General features: G+C 42.1%; 1 protein-coding gene across 1 annotated transcript in view; it reads left to right on the forward strand.

Moving 5' to 3' along the window:
- Window positions 1-20854, forward strand: part of rtn4rl1b (reticulon 4 receptor-like 1b) — a 182860-nt gene extending 162006 nt beyond the window's left edge. The window contains exons 2-3 of the mRNA XM_050033290.1: window positions 15856-16307; window positions 18092-20854. Coding sequence (XP_049889247.1) covers window positions 15856-16307; window positions 18092-18985 — 1346 coding nt within the window. The 3' untranslated portion in view covers window positions 18986-20854. The remainder of the gene's footprint in view (window positions 1-15855; window positions 16308-18091) is intronic.
- Window positions 20855-25065: the final 4211 nt, after the last annotated feature.

Below are 25065 nucleotides of genomic sequence, written 5' to 3' on the forward strand. Positions count from 1 at the left end.
GGAGGGAAAAAAATAAACCACTTATCTGTGGAACGTCTGCAGCAAGGCACTTGGCTTTATAAGGAGAGGGGGGATTGGGAGCACTCTCTAGCGAGTGGTAGTTGCATGCAGACAAGCAGCTGAGAGGGAGGGGAAAGCACTCACAAAGCTGAGTAGTTTGTGTGGTTTGCCTCCAGAGGGTTCAGGTTTACAATGGAGAGGAGGAAAGCAAAATAGAAACTTCAAATGGCAGAGCTGCGGAAAAAGCAGCAGCACTCACGACATGATACAACACCCGAAGGTCTCATGAAAAGATCAAGTGATTTGTCATGATCCTCAGATTCCCCTTTATAGATAAAACACAGGCATCTGGGTAAAGTTATATGAGTAAGAAATTCATTATTGGGTTGTATGTTTTTTAAGGTTCTGGTGATGGAAGACTTTGAAGTGAATCTTTGGTTTGGTGTTGTGCTTTTTCAGTGAGTCACTAAATCCCATAAGCTGCTATAGTATCTCTAACGGCCAGACTGTTTTTTTTTTTTAATCACACCTAGACAGTGACTCTGTTTCATCCTGCGAAGCCTTTTGCTTTGTAGTTTGGGAAAACAACAACAGAATCAATTAAACAGCAAGGGGGACATGGCATGAGGGAGGAGAGGAGTGAAAGATGGCAGAGGCAGGTCGTAAAACAGGAACAGTAATTTAAATGAGCACGAGAGACATTAACTATATCCGTTTATGGAAACGTAGCGTTCAAGAACTATCTGTTTAGACTTTAAATTGAGGAGATCTGACAATGGAGACTGGAAAATTTCTCAGGGGTGCAGACTCAATAAACAGGCACAGGTATGTGTGCATTTGCTAGATGGAGACAGAACAGTGACTCAAGGGCAACTCTAATACACTGCAGAAAATTGAGCGAATAAAATGATGATAAGTTATCATCGTCAGCTGGAGCTAGACTATATGAAACCGAAGACGGACTGAATGAAGACAGAACAGTGGGAATAAAAAAGTGGAAGGACCAAGATGGAATCCAATCGGGAGCAAAACAGATCTAAATCCGATTTGATGAGTATTGAACGTACAGTAGTCTTTTTTTCCCCCCTCTCCCGTGAGAAAAAGTTACAGTAAGTGCTGAATGTGTTTGTTGGGTGTGTGTCGGAGGCCTTCAAGGTGATAAGCCCTGCAGAGGCCCAGTACATTAATTAATTGACATTACACTGGGATCAATGGTGAAGCTCTCAGGGTCTAGAAAAACTACACTTAATGAAAAGGGATTACTCTCTTAAGATCAAGGTCTTCCACTTCTCTTCTCCCCCTCTGCTCGTTTTCTTTAGCTCCTTTGTATTCTGTTGTGTTCTCTTTCCTCACTCCCCTACCCTTTCTGAAGAAAACACACTTATTCTAATTTCACCAACTATCTGAAATGACTTCCCCAATCCACTAGTTTTAATACAAAGTTAGTCTGGAAATGTGTCATTTGTTGCACTGTATTAGCTGAGAGACGCCTATGTAAATGTATCACATTATGTATTTATGTCTATGCACATTGATTTGTGGGAATTTGAGTGTCTGCTTAGGGGGATACTTTCCTCCAAATCTGCCTTTTGAATATCAGATACTTTTTACTCCCAAAGGTTTGAAATGTGGCTCTGAAAAGTTTGTAACTTGATCCTTTGAGGACAGCAGTATCTGTAGTTAACTGATTCACAGCAGCTACAGTGGAGTGTAAGTCACGGCAAACAAGACTTGTCAAAACATATCAAAACATCTATAGAACGTAACAAACCATTCCTTCAGCATAATCCACGCAGTTGCCATTGATCCATCTGCATGTTCAGTGCTGTATGCTGCACTATCACACTTTTTCATTGCTTCTAAGCCCAAAAGTAGCATATTTGGCAATTATTTGGTGCCTTGATTGTTTGTTTGAAACATACTGAGCATACTGAGCGTAAAGGATTAACGGGAACAATGGTTACGATATTGTAACCCTAGTTCTATTAGCACAGGCTGAGCCCTCTACTGGACTCTACACAGAGTCCGTTTAAGTCCCGCCCCCACCTGGGGGGAAAACAATCAATCTCCTACTCTCCTTTGAATTTGTATTTTGTGAAGGTGCCTCCTTGTCATTTACATCTGCTAGCAAACAACACAAAAATACCCAAAAGCAGTGATTCGATCAAATAGTTGTAAATATCAAAGTATGTCACTACTGGCCATTCAGTGGGATCAATTCTCCAAGATAAGCAAGGTAAGGAGTGGGGACACTGAAACAGACAGCCAATATTAAGTTTGTTAATATTAACTTTTCCTCTGGTAGACATGAGGTGTTAAAATATTTATTCGACATGCTGATATCTTGTCTGGTAAGTGAGCTAAAGTCATTTTGTCAGCGTTTCAGCCCTTAGCTGCATATTGTGGTACTGTTTCGGGAGGCATTTCACGGCATTCACCATTCTACACCTTCTTCAGTAAGTGGTGTAGGACCAACAGCGCCCCTGCGTAGAGAGCTCCACCTGTGTGAATAGAACTAGGGTTACAATATCGTAACCTTTGCTCTATCTAACAGAGGCTCTGCCGTCTATTGGAGTCTATGGGTACAGTGGGTGGTGTCCAATGAATGAACACCCTGTCACGCCATAACAACCCAGCCAAACTGATCCTGACAGGCGAAAGGTTAGTCGCCGCAGCCTGCCTACTTCTTTATAACCAGTGCCACCACTGTGCAGAAGTAGGGGGCCCCAGCCAACCCAGATAGTATACAGCTAAACTGGCAGGGGCCATGGCCTAACTTTGCAGGGGTCAAAGAAGAAGCAATATACACCCTGCACACCACATCTCGTGAGTCATCAAGGGACGGAGCACGGAAAAATGTTTGTGGACTGTGCCCAGAGGGGAATTGAGTGCAACACTGACTGGTGGGCAATTGTCATCACTGTAGAGGAAAAGGACGGCTGACCATGTTATATGCCTCCTTATAGTATATAATGTGGGCACCATGTGTATTCTGGTGCGCATGTTTCGATTGGCCAGCTACATTCATGCAGATTTCAGTGGGTGAATGCATGCTCATGACTGGAGGAGTGTATTACCCACAGAGTCCAGTACTGAGAACATGTTTTGTTGCAGGAGTTGTTTGACAAGTTTCAGTAAATGTTTGGAGACATCTGAGTCACGGTCACCAATTGAATCTATTGTAACTGCAATTAATCCGAGACAGCTACCATCCTCTGCGCTGGAGTGAACAGCAAATTTTTTCAAATAGACAGCCGGTGAGCTTGTGATGCTCAAATATTCCTTTAATCTGCTTGCATCTACTTAATACAGTTGACACATAGCATATTGTTTACTTCATGAGTTATGTAAGTTTGCAAATGTATATGCACATGTGCACTGTGTTGGTAGATGTATGCACCACTGTAGGCACACTCATGCTGTCAACTTTCAACTCTGACATCTCCTGGTCATCCTACTGTCTCTTGAACTAATGAGCCACAATGCATTGCCGTCCCTTCACACATTTTTCTGCTTGATTTCACATTTCTCCTTGCCTCTTTGAAGCCATTAGTTGAGACTGTTGAAACTCTCTGTATGTGTGTGTGTGTGTGTGTGTGTGTGTGTGTGTGTGTGTCTGTGTGTGCATTTTTACGTACATGGAGCACCAAACTCTCACCTGCTATGAATAATTGATCTGCTGAATCTAGGCCGCATGAGGTTTGTATGCAAGGAGGCAGCTGCTGCTGCAGCAGGAGGGTACCTTACAGTTTGTTTTAAGGGAAATGTATAAAGGGCTACCAGGAGGTGGAGACTGGTGAACTGGAAAATGCCACCTTTCAGTGCAGGTATGGATCTTTTCAAAGCAGAGGTGCGCTGCTTCTGAATCATTAATCCACAAAAGCTTTTAGAAGCATGTACTAGCGCTAGAGCGTGTTGTGTGCGTCTCCAAGGTTAGTGAATGTCATTTTTACACATGTCAACATGATGCAATTTTAATCAGCTGTTTCAAGCTGTTAAACCAGGATTGAGACTTCAAATCACAACAATGTGTGATATAAAGAGGACGGGGTGGTGGAACAGAGGTTGTTGACATTGGGGAAATTAGTCTCAGAGTTAACAATAACACTCAGCAATGCAATTTACTCTCTTTATTTCCTGTTGATAATCAAGCAGCAACACAATAACAATCCAGGAGCTAAAACAAATTGAATATTTGTTTGGTAAATAACGTGAAATTATTCATGTTAGTAAATGGATGTTGCTAAGTCATGCAGTAAACTGCTCTCTGGCCATCCTCACGCGGAGGATTACAGTGTTTGAGTTGACAGGTATCTGAAATGAAGGACACAGTGCAGAGCAGAATGAGACAAATTGTGCGGTACATCAGTACGCTATTAGACTGATTGGAACATTATAAATAATAGCTTATTATATTTTTGTGTGCCATTGTATGAATTCCAAAGGGAGAAATAAATCTTTTTTTTTATTTTTGGCTGCAGCCCTGCTTTGACCATTCTGCTCTGCTTTTCTAAACACTGTGTTAATTTACTAACTCCATGGGGAAATTTCGCTATTTTGTTTGGCCCCTTCCACAGAAACATCAAAGCACAGGGTGAGTTAAAGAGCAGCAGCCCCGGAGCGGGTAATGATTCAATGCTCAGATTCTTCATAAGGCAGACGCTTGCTGACACAAGGCATGTAACCAGGTCCTCTGGTTCATGGAGTAACTGCAGTACCAGCGCTGGCGACATGTTTCCTCAAGTCCACAGCTACTTTCAAACAACCTCCCTCTGATTCTCCCCTCTCTCTCTCCCTTTACTTCTCTATTAAGTTAGCCAGAGTTAGTACAGTCAAACATTTTTGTCCAAGATATTTCTTTATCATTTGCTGCTTTTCCCTTCGTCTGTCTACTCGCTGTCACAGTACCACAACTCAGCTGTCACCCTGACAGAGAGACAATGATTGGCTGTGCTGCACTCTGTCATTGACATACATGCGCATGATTGAACAAGACGCAGCGACTGGACGAGCCAGGCAGACTGACAACCATCCAGCCTGCCGCTGCTCAAAGCTATAAACTCAGCTCCAAACTCTGTGCGACAGGGAATAACTGCGTCTCCAGTGTGTGAAACCGGAGGCAGCGTTTGTGTGATTAGTGTCCTTTGTGCAAGTCTTACGCTCAGAGTGTGACAGCGTTAGACAGGCTTGGTCCAATTATGAAAAAGGCAACTCAATTAACAGCACATTTATCTACATATTTCTATTCATCAAAGACAAAATCAGGGTTTATCCGTATTAAGTCTACACTATCTGCTTGCCAAATCCAGAATTTCAGTGACTCTCAAATAAAAATAGTTGCCCAGGCATGTGAATTTACAAGGTGATGGTCTCCAAAACAGCCTTATTAGCCTTGTGCTTTTCTAAAGTCACCATTAAAGCATGAAATCGCCAGACCAAATCACAAATGCAAATTAGCGTTGAACCTCTCAGTTCATTATCGATACCCAGTGGGCATTATCAATGCTCGTGGACCCTGGATGAGGTGGATAGATCCTGCCTCTGAAAAGGTCCAGTCTCTCTGTCTCTCTCTCTGTCTGTCTCTCTGTCTCTCTCTCTTTCTCTGTCTCTCTCTCTCTCTGTCTCTCAGTCAAGATCAGTAAATTTCTTAGGTCATGTGGTCGGCCTCCTGCAGTTCCCCACCCCCCACTGGTAAAGTGCAAAGAAAAAAACACTCATACCATTTTCATGAGAGGGGGTTTTCGTTATGACAGGCCATGTTTGACTAAAGCAATTATGAATCCAAACATTTATTTTTCTTGGTGTAAAAAGTAATGGTGAATATTATGGTTCAAAATAAAATGTGGTTATCCTTGCTTATATTTGGGATAAACATGATTACTGTTGGCCTCCATGGGCCCCCTGTAGCGGCTGGTCCCCAGAAAGCTTCCCCCTTTTTTCCCCTTATGGGTGGCCCTGAATAGACCCACAACCAAGTAGAACAACAAAAGATGTGACAACCATGTAAACAGATTACAGTGTGCAGAGATGAGCTGCGATGGTGTAGCATCAATATGTTTGAGAACATGTGCTGTTTTTGTTGTCAGAATTTTAAGATAAAAATGTAGAGGGAAGATCAGACGCATATACCAGAGCTCACAGATTTGTCCAATTCCCAGGCAGTCATTTTGTGGACTTAAGCAGTATGTATGCTTCATTGTATCTACCGTAATGTTAATTACACTAAATTTACATTTGTTTTAGAGTAGTTTCAGATCACAAACAAAGTAAACTCCACTTTTTGCCCCTGCCCTGTGAAGAACCAAAATGTTAATGAAATTGCTGTTAACCAAATATCTGAGCTGGCTGATGTTCTTATATTCACACATCTGTCATGATGGGGTGTTTAGTTTCCTGAGTGACTAGTAGCAATGTTGCTTACTAGTGCCGCTCAGAGCAAATTGCTTGTAAACAAAAAAATATGGCCAAAAAAGTCTTTGCAGATATGTAATTGCCCTTTCATTCAGAAAAAAAATCAAACAGGAATTTGCCACATGTTCTGATAAAGAGACATATTTACATTTGAGTGCCACTAGCTTGTGAGATGACATCACTATCAAAGACCCAGACTGTAAAGATTTTTCCACATTTAAAAAGCTCCTACATTATATCAACACATTCAACCATGAAAGATAATTATGAGCCACTCCGCCGACGGGAGTTGCATTATAAATGCTCTCTATCACCTGCTGAACTACGTATGGATACACTTTGGATGATTTATATAGGTTTGGAAGAACCATTAGTTTAGTTTGGCCAGTGCAGTGCAATACCGCCACAGGGAGTGCAATATATTTGAATCATTTGGCTTTGTGCTGTCATGATGAATGAATGTAGTTGGTGGCTGATACTGTCGCCCCCAACGGCAGTGATTTGGCTAGTGTGCCTGTGTATGTTTGTGCATGGATGGTGTGTGTATGTATATGCATTTTTCTCCATGTGTGTGCACACACACACACTGTATGTATGCATCTATTAACAGAATGCTGTGAAGGTGTGAAAGTGAAAAGAAAAAAAAACACCAGCGGGTACAGATGCGCCTGCAAGTGTAAGCAAGTGGCATTAGCACCTACTACACATCCATTTGGTCTGTTAATTAAATGTAAGTATTAAACATCTGTGGATAGCACAGCCATCAGCAATCCGCCTCTCAGCATCTTCATGTTCCATCTTTGAAAATAAATGAGCTTATTCACCTGCACACTCTCCTCAAATCTCCCCCTTTATTTTGTACATGCTCCATATGGTGCCGCTTGTTTGGAAGAGTTATTTTTAGGCCCTCTGATTCCTGAACCTGAGAAACACTGCTGTCACTCACATCGTCTCTGCCTTTTTTATGTCTGACTTCCCTCTGGTTCGCCTGCTTGCTTTTATACGTGTGTTTTTGAGTAGCACCATAACCAGCGAGATCCTCACCTCTCTGCAGTTGCAAATACCTGCACTGTTTCGGTGAGAGATACCTCTGTTGTAGTTCTTCACACAAACTTAGTATTCCTCTTCTGTGTGCAGTTTTTCACCATACCTTTTTACTTTCTCCTTCTCTCACTTAGTCAATTCCAGATTGTAAATCTCAAGAGATTTATCGACAGGGACGCCTCATTGACCAGCCACTGCTGCTCACAATATCAAATGGCCTATAAAATAGCACTTAGCAGACATAAATATCAGTAATGTAGGGAGCACGCTGGTCCATTTAACCCTGAAATAACTTGGCACTCTGGATGCCAACCTGCTATGTGACTGTATGGGCTTCAATTCTCACCTGCTCTCTTTAGTTTAACCATCCGTCTGCTTTTGGCAGTGATACAATCAGAAACATGAAGCAGTTCAGTCTCTTAAAGTGAAGCCAGCTCGATAAAAAAAATGATCAAATCCTAATTATTGTGGAGGAAGTGGTGATGCCGTTGAAGAGCGTTAACACTTAATTTCGCAGCACACACTGTGCCAACACACATGGCACAAATCAAAGGAATCAAACATGGAGCAGAACAACCAAATGTAAATCAATAGTGCAAGCCATGCTGGTCTGAAGAACAGCTTGTGCTTTATAATTTGGGACCTCTGAACATTTTTACAATATCCTGAATTTCCAAAATATTTTTAAAAAAGTGTCTTTATGAAGCTGAGTGACAATGTGAAGTAAAAGCTGATTGATCTCCCTCAAAAAATCTATACCAATCCCAAAAAGAAGATAGAGAAAAAGATAAATGTTTTTAAAAACTCTAATGAGGACCCCCCCACCCAGGAAGATACCCTTGATAATTTGTGAAGTCTTTGCATTTACTAATTACACTATCAACTCTGTGTAGCCTAATTTGTGATGTGCTAGCATGTGATAAGACATGAGGCCAGATATGATGCTTCTCCAGTGCAGACAAAACACACACATACGCACTTGTAAGCAATCTCTCAGTTTGCTGATGCCTCTGCACCAGAAGAATATCACAGCGACGTGCTACATTTCTAAACTATTTCCATACTGCCGCGTTTCTCCGAGATCTCAGCATTGTCACTGTTCTCTCCCATTTCCCTTTCATTCACTAGAAGAATAGTCAAGCAACCTTATGAGGCAATATTGCCTGCAGTGGAGCCAGGGAATGGCAAATGAGACAAAATCTATAACGTGCTGCAGTAGGCTGTGAAAAAAAAAAAAAAATATTCCCGGGCAGACGTGTTGCTGGTCACAGCTGTTGGCAAGATTGTTCATGTGTGAGTTTGCTGTTCAGTCAGAAAATAATGGCAGTAATCAGTGCTTTTAACAAGTCAACAGAGACATTCTTTAAAAATGGTAATGAGAAACAGCTTGAGTTTTGCGCCATTATTGCTGTTTCTTTATCCTTTAAGAATAAATATTTGCATTTGTGCTTTTGTTCCAACACTCTTAATTAAAATAAATATGCAATCATTGACCCATACTGGAAATGTCAGACGCTGCTGATGTTCTATTCAGAGCATTGTTCAGCTTGCTGTGAAACAGAGCCTTATATAGACTAATATAAATAGAAAATGATTTTATGTAGAACATTTATAGGTGTTACTCCTCATTGTAGCATTTGGTATTATTAACATGATCTGATTTTTGTCTCGTGAAGATGTTGGAGACTGAACAATGTCTGCTAATGTTGAGTTCATGATAACATGTGAGGGATGTCAAATGAATGTGTGAACAGAAAATGTGCTCTGAACCAATAGGGGCAGCATTCAAATGCTTGCAGTAATACTGCAGTTATTTTTACCACAGCATCTGATTCTGACGTAGAGAGTAGATAGAAAACTGACAAGCTAAAGTAAGGGACCATTTTAAAGGTGCCTTTTTTGTCAGTGCCTTTCTGTTTCTTTATAGGCTCTTCACAACAACTTCATCCTCATCAGGAAATCCTCCATGTATGTACACAACATAAAGGGTGCAGGTTTTGTTTCAAAATTGGGTTTACACATTTGTAACACGGGGTTTGGGTGTCCTCCGCCAGAAAATTAAGAAGTCTTAGTGGGGGAGCTATTGCACATGCTCCAATGAAAGAGGGGGGCATGTCCCGTGGGTAGCTCAATTAATCGAATATTAATCACAATCATGAGTTTGGCTTACCACAATTAAATTAACTTGATCAACTACAATCTGACGTGTAAAATGTGTGCTCTTCCCAGCGAATACGCCGCGGCATATTAATTGAGCGCTTCCAAAACAAACAGCCAGCCTCCACTTTTGAGGAGCTATCACATGCACCCTGCTGCAACAGCCGGCGAAAAACTTTCCCTAATAATTGTGAGCGCAGACAGGCACAACGGAAACCATCTGCCATCAACTGTCATCCTTGTTTGGAAGTATTTCAGCTCTAAGAGAGAACATACCACCGTACTGCGGTGAAAAAATAAACAAATACAGCAGCGGATACGTATCTGTAGGAGATGCACTGGATTCAGGTTAAGAACTTTGATGCAAAGATTTGGTAATAAGCAGGAATGTAGCACAACATGGAAGCAAAAGCAGCGCCCTCCTGATTAAAACTAAAAGTGCAATAAAAATATTTTGTCACTAAAAACAGTAAATAATCCTGATAAATAACAGATGTCAGTATTGATCATAATAATGATTATTATTTGGGTCATAATCGTGCAGCCCTACGTGTGCATCCCCGTAGAAATATATGCCAGTGCACAACATCCAGTTTCTTAAGGAAGGTCAAACTTTTGTTCTGTTTCCACCCAAACCATTGACAGTCACACATCTTGGACTCAGTTTAGACTTATTAGGACATTTTATGACATAAAGAGATACAGATAGCATTGTGTATTCGCCATATTACATACAGTGACACCACATAAGCTCCACAGGGTGATAGCAACGTTGCACACATTTCATCAGCCGGGTTTTAAGCCGTGCTCCTCAGAAGAATGAGCCCATTCAATGAATGTATTTCTTCACCATTAATAACCACAGTGTGCATGAACATGACTGTAAACACCTTTTGAGTGTGGAGTGAGTCGAGACGTTATTTCGAACCAGCCAATAGCAGGAGCGAAAACATCAGGGTGCTTATCGGGGTCTTTGGAGAGACACAGGAAATTGAGTTTGTCCAGTCTAATTATGGGCAGAGTCACGCACCTCTACAGACGTACCATTTCCCTCCCATTAGCAGAGATGTGTTATTCATGAGGGCAAATCCAGTGTGAACTATGCTTCACTGATATTCTACACAGTCACCTCCCAGTCTGTCAGGGGACCCGAGCCTTTGTGTTTTATTCATTTATTTATCTATTTCCGTTTCCGCACCCCCAAAGAAAAAAGGGAACTCGGTAATGATGGGGTCACGGGGTCGAACGTGCTTGTGAAGAGCTATCAATAGCATCTGTCATCAATAACCAGTGGGGAGGAAAAGGGGGGGTGCTGGCAAGCTGCACTCGGAGGTGAAAGACTTGTGACAAGAGTGTTAATACACAGCCCAGACTCCAACCGAGATAGCTGCGCCTTGTCCTTTCCAAAAACACATTATCTCTCTTTCAGAGCCTCCCCTTTATTCTGCCAAATTCCAATAGGCACTATTGGCATATATATGCTCCGTTGTGTCCAAAGCTATTTATATAATACAATCTCTTCTGAATGGCTTATTGTGTGAGCGCACAATGAAGTTATGACACACATTAACTTCTTACATTTTCATTTAAGGACAGCATTCCCACACAATACTTATTTTTCATGTGTGCTGAAAACCAGTCTCCTTATTCAAAGCGCTGTAAACAAGCGTCATTCAGCCTTTTATGCTTGTCACACTGACATGATCTTACTCAATCCCAAACCTGATGCATGTGTTTATGCTGGAGAATATATGTCTTAGTGTATCCACAGACATACAGCGACTCAAATGTGTATATACATCGATCAGCCACAATGTTAAAACCACTGACAGGTGAAGTAAATAAGACTGATTATCTCATTATGTGATATTTTGATGGGAAAACTTGGGTCCTGACATTCATGTGGATGCCACTTGACACGCAGTACCCACCCAAACACCCATTGCAGACCAAGTACACCCCCTCATGACAACAACACTCCCCAATGGCAGCGGCCCCAGCAGCAGGACAATGCGCCATGCCACACCACAAAAACTGCTCAGGAAAGGCCTGGGCAATGTGCGAAAGAGCACAAGGCGTCAACCTGGCCTCCAAATTCCCCCAATCGATCAAGCATCCATTTGACGTGCCGGTACCCCAACATGCAACCGACAGGACCCAAAGGATCTGCCACGAACCCCTTGGTGCCAGACACCACAGGACACCCCAAAGGTCTTTTAAGGTCCTAGAGGCATGGACACGAGACCTTTGGGGTACCAGCGCATCCAATGGAAGCTCGCTTGGATTAGGATCTTGCAAATTTGGAGGCCAGGTTGTCTCCTTGAACTCTTTGTGATGTTCCTCAGGCTAGTTTTTGCAGTGTGGCATAGTGTGTTGTCCTGCTGGAGGGACTGCAGTCCTCAGGGAGTGCCGTTGCCATGAGGGGGTGTACTTGATCTGCAACAGTGATTGAGTGGGTGGTGTGGGTCACGTGGCATTCACATATATGCCAAGACCAAAAATTTTCCAGCAGAGCATTTGTGACAAGATGATCAATGTTATTCACTTCACCCATCACTGGTTTTAATGTTGTGGTTGATCGGTATGTGTGTGTGTGAATGCATGCATGAATTTGCATTTACACGTGTTTATAAAGTTGTGTTTGGAGGTGTAAATGCATGTGGTGCTGAGATCAGTGAGCTGGCAGGTGTTAAAGTCTCCAGTGGAAGTGAATGTTATGCCAGCTTCAAAAGAGAGCACACGTGTCCTCGGTGTGGCTGAAAACAAGAAAAAGGCTGTATATTGCTCCCTCGTCACTCAATCTGCACGAAGAAGAGAGTGAATGGGATACTTTCAGCATCTAAGAAGTATCCGTATCATAAATTCGAGTTTCCTAATGCCTCATCGGGGATGAAGTTAAAAGATTTTGCTCATAGGGAAGCAATAGAGGAAGATATTACACTCCTTATCTACCATGTTTTTTTATATTTCTCTCTGCAAATGGAGGTATTTGGTACAGCAGTAAAAACAGCCATTTTAGAGGAACAGATTAAGCACAGTAAAGAATCTATTACTTTATCCTGACAAGCTGAGGAGAGTGAGAGGAGAGAAGGCGCATCCATGTGTCCAACGTGATTAGCAGATCACTGATTCAAATTGTCTCACTATCTGGGCAGCATCTACACTCTCATTCCCTGTGTATCAGACTTATCACTGTCTGTCTCTTGGCTGCTGTGATCATTCTCTTGTTAGATATCTGCTACCTAATTCTATTGACATGCATGAAGTAAAGTGTTAATGGAAATAGTTCAAGGCCTCAAAAATATCATTACTGGAGTGAGAGGATCAGTTTAATGAATAATGGAATCTCTTGGATGAATTCCTGCAGGTGATTGAAACAAGTATCATTTCATCTAAGAGCAAATGTAAAAGCAAAAGATTAAATTTGTTGCAGTTTGTGTGCTATTTATGGGAATGCTTCTTCTGTGAGGGTCAGTATTCTAATAAAATGTGAAACAGCAAATACCTGCATCTCAAATACCTGGTGAGTGCAGCTTAATGCAAATGTTCCTCAAACAACGGCTGGAAAACCTACTATGTCTTGTCTTGCTTATTTGCCGGATAAATAAAGCAAACCTTTATTTCCCAAGCGTATTGCAAAACGTTTTCACCTATTTACTCAGTCAGCAGGTGCCATGCTTGATACATCTTCATGGAAATGGCAAGTAGAGAAACAGATTGAGTTAAAAAAAAAAAAAGAAGGCAGCTATGGAGTGACAACAGAGTGTAACAGCAGTGTGACAAATCTGGGTAAAGCCAATAAGAATCCATGTCATGATGCAGGTCATGACATTAACATTTAAAGTCTGAATAAAGCCTATTGTAGCTGCCACGGCATGTCGTGACACAAAATACCCACATACATACTAGCACACATGAACACACACTCAGATTCAACCTTTTGACAGTGTTCAACCGTGAAGAATCACCTCATTTTGTGGGCACATTTCTGGTTTAGGAGGATGCATGCATTTCCATTGTTGCCCAGTGGCAAGGCTTAACAAATAGGATTAGATCCGTGCCCGAGAGAGTGCACTCCTGTTCAGGTGACACGTAGCTCCATGCTCCAGCTCTGCAACTAGACACAGAGAATTACTGTTAAAGGTCAGTGGAGTCAGACGCTGAATGTCACAGCTTAGCCACAGTTTGGCGAGAAAATATATTAGATAAATACGCCTGTCTCTTGGTGGAGAGTAATTCTGCAGCTCCTGAATTTCCAGCATAAAAGACCCAGGATTACAGGGTGAGTTAAAAGGCAACAGAGGCATATCGATTAGAGGCAGTGACTCAGGCCTCTGCTATGCTGTGAATAATAAATTGAGTAGGAGACAGCCAGGGGTTGCCAGATGGAAGTTTCGTGATGGGCTGTGAGTTGCGCTCATTTCAGATGAGACTGTGGATAAGTCACATCTCCTGTCTTAAGGATCTGGGGAATCATGTCACTGATCAGAAAGCGCCTTAGAGCAGCTTACGACAAGTTTAAATAAGCATTCTACGCCCCATTTAACAACACAAAAAGACTGATCACAGCCTCCGCTCGCTGCAAAGTAGTGCCGATGGACTCAGGGAAGGGATTGGACTCTAAATAGCACATCTCCCTAAGGTGGCAGAATATTGGAAAGGGTAATTTCTGAAATAACAGCATTGGTTGTCGAATCAGACAAGAGCGTCGCACCGAGGATCCAGTCAGCTTCACTGAGACGTCTTGTGACTCACTGGAGCAGGTGTTATTGTTTGCTTTCTTCAACAGACTCTTCATTGTGGGCCTAAACACTCTCAGTGGATTCAGATAGTAAACTGTTACAGAGAGAGTCCATATGTGCAGCACGTGCTATGGCACAAGTCGAACCAATCAAAAAAAAAAAAAAAATCAAGCCTGTGTTGTGTGATTTCAATATACTACTATTACTAGCACATCCATTTTTATTCATGCAAGCAGCATAGGATGGCAATTTCAGTCTGTCGGTCACCATTTTGGTTCTGACTGAAATATCAAAAATACTACCTGGTCATCAGGTTGGAATTTGTGGTTCATAGTGACATTTTGTGGCATAATGTTAGGCTCTCGCTTGAATAAGGATGCCCATGTAGGGATGGATAAACAAGTATAAGAACTCAACCATAAGAGAAGTGGAGAGACTGGAATGATTGCTGGGGGACAATGCGTCACTCTGAACGAGGCTTCAAATGAAATTTTCCATCTGACAACAATACTTTGAATGAGCAAAACACTCTCGCTTTTGCTATGGACTGAAACAAGCCATGGCTTGATGAGATGGGGGTTCTACAGGTATTGGAGATCATCCTGTTGACACTTAAGTCACAGAGAGAGCTGCTGATAGCGATATTTATCATACTTTTCAGAATCTAAAAGGTTGTGACTAAAACAATTTATGAGTAAAAGATTGGGGGAAAGAACTGGTTGCGTTTGATTAACCAGTCTATTCTGATCAGGAACAGGTAAACAGGCAGGCTAATCATGACTCTTCTATACAGGGCTGCCCCCACATCCACCCCTCCACCAGAGGACTTTTATTTTGACAAAATGTATGACAATTACATGATAAATTGATGCACCAAAGGCACAAATCAGCGCAGAAAATTTCATCACAACGCAGGAAATTAGGTGAAGCACCCTCAAACCACCTGGCTCATATGTGTCCTCCTCCCCTAATGTTGAAACGAAGCCTATGCCCTTGGATAAAGGATACATTCTTTGGCAATCCCCTGACATTTTACATTTTTTTAAACACCTGCAAACCTAATGGCATTCTCATAAACCTTAGCTGTACTTTGTGTTTAATGCTACTAGGTAAATGTTAGCATGCTGACAGGCTAAAGTGGGATGGTGAACATGGTAAAAATTATTTCTGCTAAGCATCAGCATGTTAGCATTACCACTGCGAGCATTCTGATGTTAGCTTTAGGGCTGAGAAAAGCCTCACAGAGCTGCTATCGAGGCTGCCGACTCACAGTGTTATTCATATATATTTCTCCTTTACACGTTTTGGACGAGACAAAAAGGCACTAACTCTAGATTTCAAGTTAAAATGAACTCTGTGCTTAATCTATTTCCTTTTTTCTTTCCTGTCTGTCTTTGTATGTGTTTGTGATTTATGTCTGTAATCTCCACTCTTTCTCAACCTTCCTCTTTCTCCCTCTCAATCTGTGGATGTGTGCGTTTTGTGTGTGTGCTCACTGCAGGCTGTGGGCTGGAGTTCCTGCTGGTTCTCTGTGGCCTCGAGTTTTCCTGGTCCTGCCCCCGTCACTGTATCTGCTACACTTCACCCAGCACCGTCTCCTGCCAAGCCCATAACTTCCTGTCGGTCCCCGAAGGCATTCCCCCTGACAGTGAGCGCATCTTCTTACAGAACAATAAGATCCATCGCTTACTGCGGGGCCACTTCAGCTCCAACACAGTCACTCTCTGGATCTACTCCAATAACATCACATACATTGAACCCTCCACCTTCCACGGCTTCACACTGCTGGAGGAGTTGGATCTGGGAGACAACCGCCACCTGCGCTCCTTGGCTGAAGACACCTTTCACGGGCTGAGTCGGCTCAATGCACTTCATCTGTACCGTTGTGGGCTCAGTTCACTTCCTAATAACATCTTCCAAGGCCTCAGAAACCTGCAGTATCTCTACTTGCAGGTATACTGTTGTTCTTTAGTTATGTTTTATCACTAAGACTCTATTAGGGCTGTCACTTTTCCACAAGAAGAAATGTGAACTAACACATATTCTATGCGAATTAATTCCAACACAACCCACGTAGTCCAATCCTAAACTATGTTGTAATATTAATGTGTTGTTTATTCATAGTGCCTCCGCTGCCTCACTTGAGTGACAAGCTGGCAGTTGCATTTTACAACATCAGCAAGCAGCCTTAACTTTATCCACAATTTTTCCATCTGTGGTGTCAAATCCAAAACTCTTCAACACATTACTTCTCAGATGGTCTGGTGTCATGATTATCCATTCAGCACTGCTTGTTAGTTTTCTCTATTTTGTGAAAATAACAACAGTAGTCTAGTTTACAAAAGGCACGCAAGAGGTCAGATGGACGCTCCCCATGGAGTACGAGGCACAGCCTGTAGTGCTTATTCACTGAGACTCTTGAATTTGAACAGATTGGTACTGTGTGCATAGTATGCTGAATGCAGCTATTCGGCTATTTATACCTATCCTTACGACACTTTATTATGGATCCAGCTGGGTGCTGTGATTGGCTAGTACTTGTCACCTTGGTGCATCGAGGTCAGAATCAACTAGATTTAGGGCAAAGAGGTCATGATTAGGGCCAGTACCAGCCAATTGCAGATATTCTCTGATGTTAAAGTGGTAAATCTACTGGAAAACAATCACATATTTAACGCCAGAGTCAGGTGACACTGTATAAAGAGCAACACAGTCAATTAGTAAGACATGATGGGTGAATGGGTTCAGTACAGGACTTCCACACAGGAGACTGAGTGTGAGTAAATGCTGACATATCATTTTAAGACAGTTGACAGGATGTATAAAGCTACTGAATGCACACTGTAGCACCTTTTACACAGCCTGTTCAAGGCAGGAATATCACGGCATTATGCAACCTCGTAGCAGACGGTGGTACGGAGCTGTCTGGCCTTTAAGCGGGCAGCAGAAGTAGAAACAGCCCCAAAGCAGCGTCTGTATAAACAGGGAAGCCAGCAGGACGGGACCACGGACAGCACGTTAACGTGACGTTAAGACGACGTGTTCTGTGTGGCCCACTGTCGGGAGATTTAAAAGGCAGCTAGAAGCAGTTAGCAGCTAACTCAAAGAAGAACAGCAGCGTAAAATGTTGACATATTGCGGAGACAATGAGATCAGGATCTCCTTACCCTCTCAGCAGAGGACAAGGTAAACTACCATATAACAGGATTGGTAAAATATCTGTTAGTGCCATGTTAGGCCATCGTTATTGTTTAGAAAGCACTGCCAACAAGTATGTTTTTCATCACTGATGCTGTTGTGTTAAATGTTATGCCTCTGTTGCTTCCAGGATGCCGGCATTCTATCTAACACACACACTACACCAACATGATGCCACTGTTGTTTGGTTCTGTGTAAAAATGCAAAGGCAGCATAAAGAGGAGACTTTGTAGCAACCCAATGATGAGATCTCTGTGTTAAAAGAGCTCCTGTATATAAACTTTCACAGAATATCTGAATAGACCCATTCGTGTTAATGTCATATTATGATGTTGCTAGGACACCCGTGAATATACACTCAGGTATACATAGTCACATTGGCTATTTACACCTCAGGTGCAAATAGCATATGCTTTCATAAAATGTTTTTATGGCATATAGACACAAGTAAGGTTACATTACCTCAATACAATAATGTTGGAATGAAAACATTGCATACTAAGTAATCTTGTGATTCTGTGCTTTCTGTATCTCCCCAGGATAATCATCTGAAGTTCCTGCAGGATGACACATTTATGGACCTCCACAACCTGAGCCACCTGTTCCTGCATGGAAACCGTCTGTGGAGCCTCAACCAGAACACCTTCAGAGGCCTTCGAGCCTTGGACCGACTGCTTCTGCACCAAAACCAGATCGAGTGGGTTGACCGCCTGGCGTTCCATGACCTTAAACGTCTCACCACCCTCTACCTGTTCAACAACACCCTGATAGAGCTGTCCGGACAGTGCCTGGACACACTGCCTGCACTGGAATACCTGCGCCTCAACGACAACCCTTGGTCTTGTGACTGCAAGGCCCTGTCGCTATGGGAATGGTTGAAGCGTTTCAGAGGTTCAACATCCTCAGTGGGTTGCCAGTCGCCGGCTGATATGGTTGGGAAAGACCTCAAGGAGCTTCGCAAGGAGGACTTCCCCAACTGTTCACCAACTGTACCTAATTCCGAGTCCAGAGCCCAGACTAACAATTTATCTGGCACGGTCAATCCGTCTATGAATCGTGGTGTAGTGGTCGGCTCTGGAGGGCAGACCCACATAGTGCACCCCTCGAGGCCTGGCCGCTCTCGAAACTGCACAAAGCCTCGTAACAGGGTGAGCAAAGGGAAGGGTGACAATGAGGTTCACCACTCAAAGGAGGTCATGGCAGACAAGGAGGATTCCTCCCCAGATTTCACAGATGGGGGCAAACATGACCACACGTCCCCAGACGGCACCGTCACACGGAGGAAGCACAAGTGCACTCCCCGGACCACTGTTCGCCCCCCTAGTGGGGTTCAGCAAGCCAACAATAGGGCAACCTTATCCCAGTCATTACTACATGTCTGTGCCCTCTTTGTGGCCTTGATAACGACAAATATTGACTTCATTCTGCGTTGACCTTCAGAGGGTTTGGCAAATGCTAATCACAAAAAAACACAGCCCTCAGACCCTCTCTTGCTCCTGCACTACAAGGCCTGTGTGTCTTTTATGTATGTGTGTGTGAGTGTGATTATATGTGTAAATGTTGTGTAGGGAGCTTTACTGTTCAGACCGAAACAGGCATCAAAGCATCAAACATCTACGACAGAAAGACTCACAGCGCTAAAATCGAAGGGACTGAGAGACAGAGAATGATAAAAGGTTAATGCAGACCAAGCTTGCACTGCCACTTATGCCAGTATGATTTCATCTTCATATGTCTCGGTATCTTATGTATTTTTTAACTTGTGTTTTTCACTCAACTGGAGCTCAGATAACCAAAATTTGGTGAACACAGAGCAACAGAGGAAGAGATGACTTATTAGCCAGTTAGCTGTGAGACAGATAAGCCTGGTGCTCCATCCAGCTTTAATTTTCAGTTCACAGTCTGTAAATTGTTATCAAGAAGGTACAAATGGTAGGTCGATGAGCCTGTAAAGCCTCTGGCATCAGTTTCATCTTGCTCTCATCCTTTCTGCCAAATGTATTTTGTCCGAACAATTGGGTGTAAGTGTTTCCTCATAAACAAAGAGGCAAAGTGTAAGCATGGCAGTATCAGACATAGGAATGTGCCATTATCACGACAAAGTGGAAATCTATAGCCTCAGATGTTTCAAGGCTATAAATAGAGCAACCATTAGCTCATACACCGTATGACGCCGTAACAAATTGTGACAACCGCTCTCTACATAATGCTGACTCTTTTCAGGTACCAACCTTTCTGCCTATTTAACAGTATTCCTCATTAGTATTACCGGTAACAAAACTCCGCTTCCATCTTCATTTTCACCACTTTTCTCCTTCTGTGCAACTGAATATTAAGCTGCTAATTGTTTCAAGATGGCGAGGACTGCCATGCGCTATTTTCATTTGCTTGGAAAACAATGTGTGTCTCTGGGAGATCAAGCTGTGAATATTGAAGAAGTCTGTCTATATCTTGTGTCAGATGTTGTTCATTTGATTTTTCTAAGACACAAAATGGACCTAGAGATGGATCCCTGCTGCGGGGCCAACAGGAGCCTTAGAGGTCGAGGGTCAAACGGGGCTTTCTCAGTTTCCCAGTGAGGTTGCGCTGAACTGATTCCTCCTCAGTGAGGAAGTACCTCCCTCATTGAGAATGTGAGGAACACATTTTTTCTCTTAATGACTTAACTTCAAAAGGAATACAAGAACAAGACTGGAGGAAAAAAATGTGTGTGTACCTTCAATGACTCATGTGATCAATAAAAGATCAAAAAAAAAAAATAACATTTTGAATGGAGCATGGCAAAACAGGGATCATGCAGAGAGAATTTTGCCTCTTAACTGATGTGATTGTCCATGGATGTGGGGATCCAAGGCCAAGACAATTGCTTCTGAAGTGACCAGGGGATGCAGATCAACAGATGGACAGTTACGGGACATCTTGCTGTACTTCTGGAGCTTTTGTGCCTCCCTTAAATCTTCTGATAAGATGGTGTTTGTATCAATGATGTGAACCATACCAGTAATAACGGAGAGGACTTCCTGCAGTGCTGATATTAATCATTTACTGTATTACTATGAGAAAAACAATATCAGTGACATCGATGATGATAACAGGGTTTTCTGCTCCTCCTGTCAGGAAGAGTCCGTCAATTTTTTGATTTTCTGGTGATTCGTTTATTTACGTATTTTTCATGTTATATTTTTAGAACCTTTTATTTGTTAATGCACACTTCCTCACCTCCCAATTTCTCGTTCTACTGTATGCCTACTCATCTTCTTTCTTTGCCATAATTCAATTGTTCAGTAAGTTATCATCAGAAAAACAACAGTACAAAAATGTTTATAAAGATATTAAAATCTATATCTTCTTATGTCTACCGTTGCAGTCTGAGTCTGTTTATTGCTGCATTTAGAGGATTGTTTGGGGGAAAGTAAAAGGCATGCTCGATGCCTTCGCCTTGCCTTTCTTTCCTTTTAATTCATTTAAACCAGAAATTGATTCTGTCACTGAATGTGTTTTTTTCCCCCTCTATCTTTGCTCCAGTTTGCAATTTGTCTCTCCATATCAAACCTGCTGGCTACACTGAGGCTGCCTCCTACAAAGAGATCCACTCCTGAGTACACATCTCGCATTTATGTACAGTATACAATGTAAATATTAGTGAATGCTTGGTATAAATGGAACAAAAACCAGCATATTTTATTAACAACATACAGAGCTTCCCGGCCAACAGGGGAAAAACGTATATTGAGTTCAATAAATCATTTAAAAAGCACTGAGGATATTAATGAAAGTGTCACATGGAATCTGTAGATATCCCAGGTTATTATTATTATTATTATTAATGGACCTTTAGAACATAAATTCTATTTCCTCTTCTTTAAATTCCCCTCACCGTGATAGAAATCGATCCGCAAGTAAGCGTTCCATTTTACTTTTTTTTTTTTTTTCAAATTGTGTTAAATGATAAATGAGCACAGAAGGACTTGTTATATGCATGGATGAGAGTGTGCTGTAATTATATTCAAACTGATAGCAGGTCTGGCATCTGGTGTTTGATGCTCATCTACTCACCAGCCTTCGCTTGCCTTCCAGCTCATGCAAACACCCACCTCATAACTACTCTTACTCTGCATCTCCCAATGATTCTGGTTTTCTTTCAGTAAAATAATTCTTTTTCGGTAGCGAGATTAAACATTTTATTCCAGGAACAGCCCAAAAAAAAAGCTGAAAATGAAACAATTAAATGAAATAAAGCTACATCCAGTTTTTTATGCTCAGTTTCAACATGATATGCTTTGGCCAGAACCCAAAGCTCACACAAATCTTGCCAATTTCCTAGTTTTAATGATATAAACTGTTAGTAGTTGTAGTACTTCTTACCATGTCGGGGGGAAAAAAAAAAAATCTATTTTAATGGCACCAGATGTCTCCAAATACATAGTGTATATGAAGATTTCCAAAGTCAGTAAAGGGTGATTTTCTTGCACGTTCATGTTTGAGTGAGCTGAATGAGACGTTAGATGATAAACAGGAAAAAAAAATGAGGCATCCCTGCATCCATTTGTAACTATTTGCAGGAACTGATGGGGTGTGGATTCTCTAATAAGCTTGTTCACATGCACGCAAACATCCATCACTGTAATTTAAGGGGGGGGGGGGGGGGGGACATGCACTCGATAAAGTGAAGTGCACGGAACTTCATAAAGCTGATAATAAACATACTTATTTACTGTGATAAATGGAACGTTTTACATTTTTACATAAATGTTTTATTTACACCGACTGGCGGTCAAATTAGAGGCGAGACTAAGTTTTAGTTTCACATGGAAGCTGTAAATTATCTTTTTTTTTTCAAGAGATTCATTTAAATAAATTATGAACAGACTCATTTTACTGTAAATTTAACTGCATAGTAAGCTGGTACTTTAAGCACTCAATTTGCACATCAGAATAAATTCTTTTCCTCTGTATTAAAATATAGTCTCAACTCATGGTCAATTGACAGGCTTTCTCTGAGTTCTCATTCTAGGACACATGACATGACAACTAAGCTCTATTAACTGATGATGACCATGACCTTTGGTTGAAAGCGCTCATCCCTCGGCATTCAATCACTCATGTCCAGCATCTTTGTCATGTTCTCTACAGCTACACGTGATGTCATAAACCACGGCAGTTTTCCTCTTGGTGAGGGTGCTCTTGAGGGAGTAGTTCAACATTTTGGGAAATACACTTATTTGCTTTCTTCCAGGGAGTTAAAGAGAAGATTGACACCACCATCGTGTATGTCTGTTATGAAACTACAGCAAGCAGATGGTTATATTAGCTTTGGATAAAGACTGGAAACAGGGGGAAACAGCTGGCCTGGCGCTGTATAAAGCATAGGCGGCTCCAAAGGCAGTCCTACGTGACTAAAGCCCCAAATGTTTTCAGCAAAGACCAAAAGCTTTTACTTTTCATCACGTATGGCATTTTTTGTATGAAATCCAATGAGTTTTAAATGAAAAGGCCGGAGTGAAGCGCTGATGGAACAGAAATAAGAACTTCTCTCTCCCCAGCACACAGGAGGACAAGCTGCGGGGTTGCCAGGTCCGCTTATTAGCCGCGACTTTGGGCATGTTTTTTTGTAAAGTCGCTTACAAATATTGGTGGTCGCGTGTAGTGTTTTTTGGGGCTTTTTTTTTTCTTAAGTGGAGTTGCTTATTTTGGCTTGCTCTCTAAACGTCGCCTTTCTCTCTATATATCCGTTGCTTCTTTTGGGCTTGTTTCCATAGCCCTGGTTGCTTGTTTCTCTCCCCAGATTTGCCAACACTGACAAGCCGGCCGGCAAGCACCAACACCCAGGCCCTGGAGGCAGATCTGATTCAACACTGGAAGGAATATCCATGCCTTTACAATGTGTCACGTTAAAAAACTTATTTTGGTGACGTCACCTCGTTATCTGGGGCTCCGTCGGCGAGGGCTCGTTGGAGAAATCTTGTGGTGTGCACACACAGGTTGAAACGCAGTTGGCGAGACTCCTGATGACAGAAACACACGTCGCCGGGTATGAACACTCAAAAGATTACAATAGTCTCTGCGACGCAAAATCGTGTAATGTGAATAGCCTTTACTCACCCCTTTTGGATCCCAAACAACAACTAACACCAGATGACAGAGCCCCACAGGTGTGCTTTAATACATAATGTCCCCAGCTCACTCAGTCAGTGGCAGCTGATAATAACCAGTCATAATTAGCTCTTGTTTCAAACACAGAGCTGCTGTTTATTAGTTTAAAACTGGATGGAGCATTTATTAATGTTTGCAATTAAATGTGCTAATTTTACTCATTCTGATGTGCACCTTTGTGGCTGTTTAAATTATAATGATGTTGCTTGTTGAATTTATTGTTCCATAAGGAACGCTAACTTAAATAAATGAAGTGAATTAACAATACATTCAGTCAGGGTGGATTACTCATATTGTTTAAATTACAGCAAAGTCTTTAACATATCTGAATGTACAAGTAAAGGAGGCAAAAGCTGTTTTTTGACTGTTAAGGGGATACTCTGCCAATTTCCAACCCAGCTGTGGTGTGGGGGTTGTGTACAGATGAACAGTGTTACGACGCTCCCCTTGCCGCCAGCTCCCGGAGCTTTCTGTCCGTCTGCCAGCTGAAATGTGAAGGATGATGCAATGACATGTTTCGTGTCATCCAGTGGATTTTTTTCTCACAGCACAGATTGGGAGTTGTTGATGCTGCCAACATAGGGGGGCGCCTTGATGTTTGTCTGCACACACTCCCCACACTGCAGTGACACACACCTGGTTGAAAATTGGCAAGTATTCATTTATCATGACATTTATAATTGACTTTGCAATATTTATGGATGCAAGTGTGACCCCAGACTCATTGAAAGATTTCATGGCTAAACCCAGGACCTCCACTTATCCTTGAACCACCCCTAGTAGAAAGCTAATGAAATCTGCCTATTACCACCTCTAAAACTAAATAACATGTTATATCTGATGTGAGGTTTTTTTGGTCAGAGAGGAGGTAGATTTTTTTTTTTAAATCGCTGTTTCAGTTTTAATGCCTAGCAAAGCTAACCCTCTCCTTCCTATAGCCTTACATGTAACTGACAGATATGAGTGGCATCAAACTCATCTGAGTCTCTGCAAGAAAGAGTATAATCATGTTTTTCAAAATGTTAAACTATTCCTCTCAGGTGTTGAACGATTTGTGCTGAGTCCTTGTGATGTGAGATCTCTTGCTAGCTGTTCCAAGCATCAGCTGTCTGTCAAACCAAAACAAGTCACAGCATCAACTAGGGAGAAGCGAACGGTTTTGACCAGGAGCCAGCGCACAGCCGGAGAAAGATCAAGTAGGCCACTCACATCTGACGCCAGGGATCATTCTTGAACAGAGACAGAGGTTATATGACAGCCTGTTATCTCATGACAGACGTTCCACTGCTTAGGTCTTGGGATAACAAATGAGCCGAGTCCATTTGCTTAGGAAGGCCATGACTGTTTACCTGCACACTTA

The sequence above is a fragment of the Epinephelus moara genome, chromosome 2 (genome assembly GCF_006386435.1).
Source record: "Epinephelus moara isolate mb chromosome 2, YSFRI_EMoa_1.0, whole genome shotgun sequence".
Taxonomy (NCBI): Eukaryota; Metazoa; Chordata; class Actinopteri; order Perciformes; family Serranidae; genus Epinephelus; species Epinephelus moara.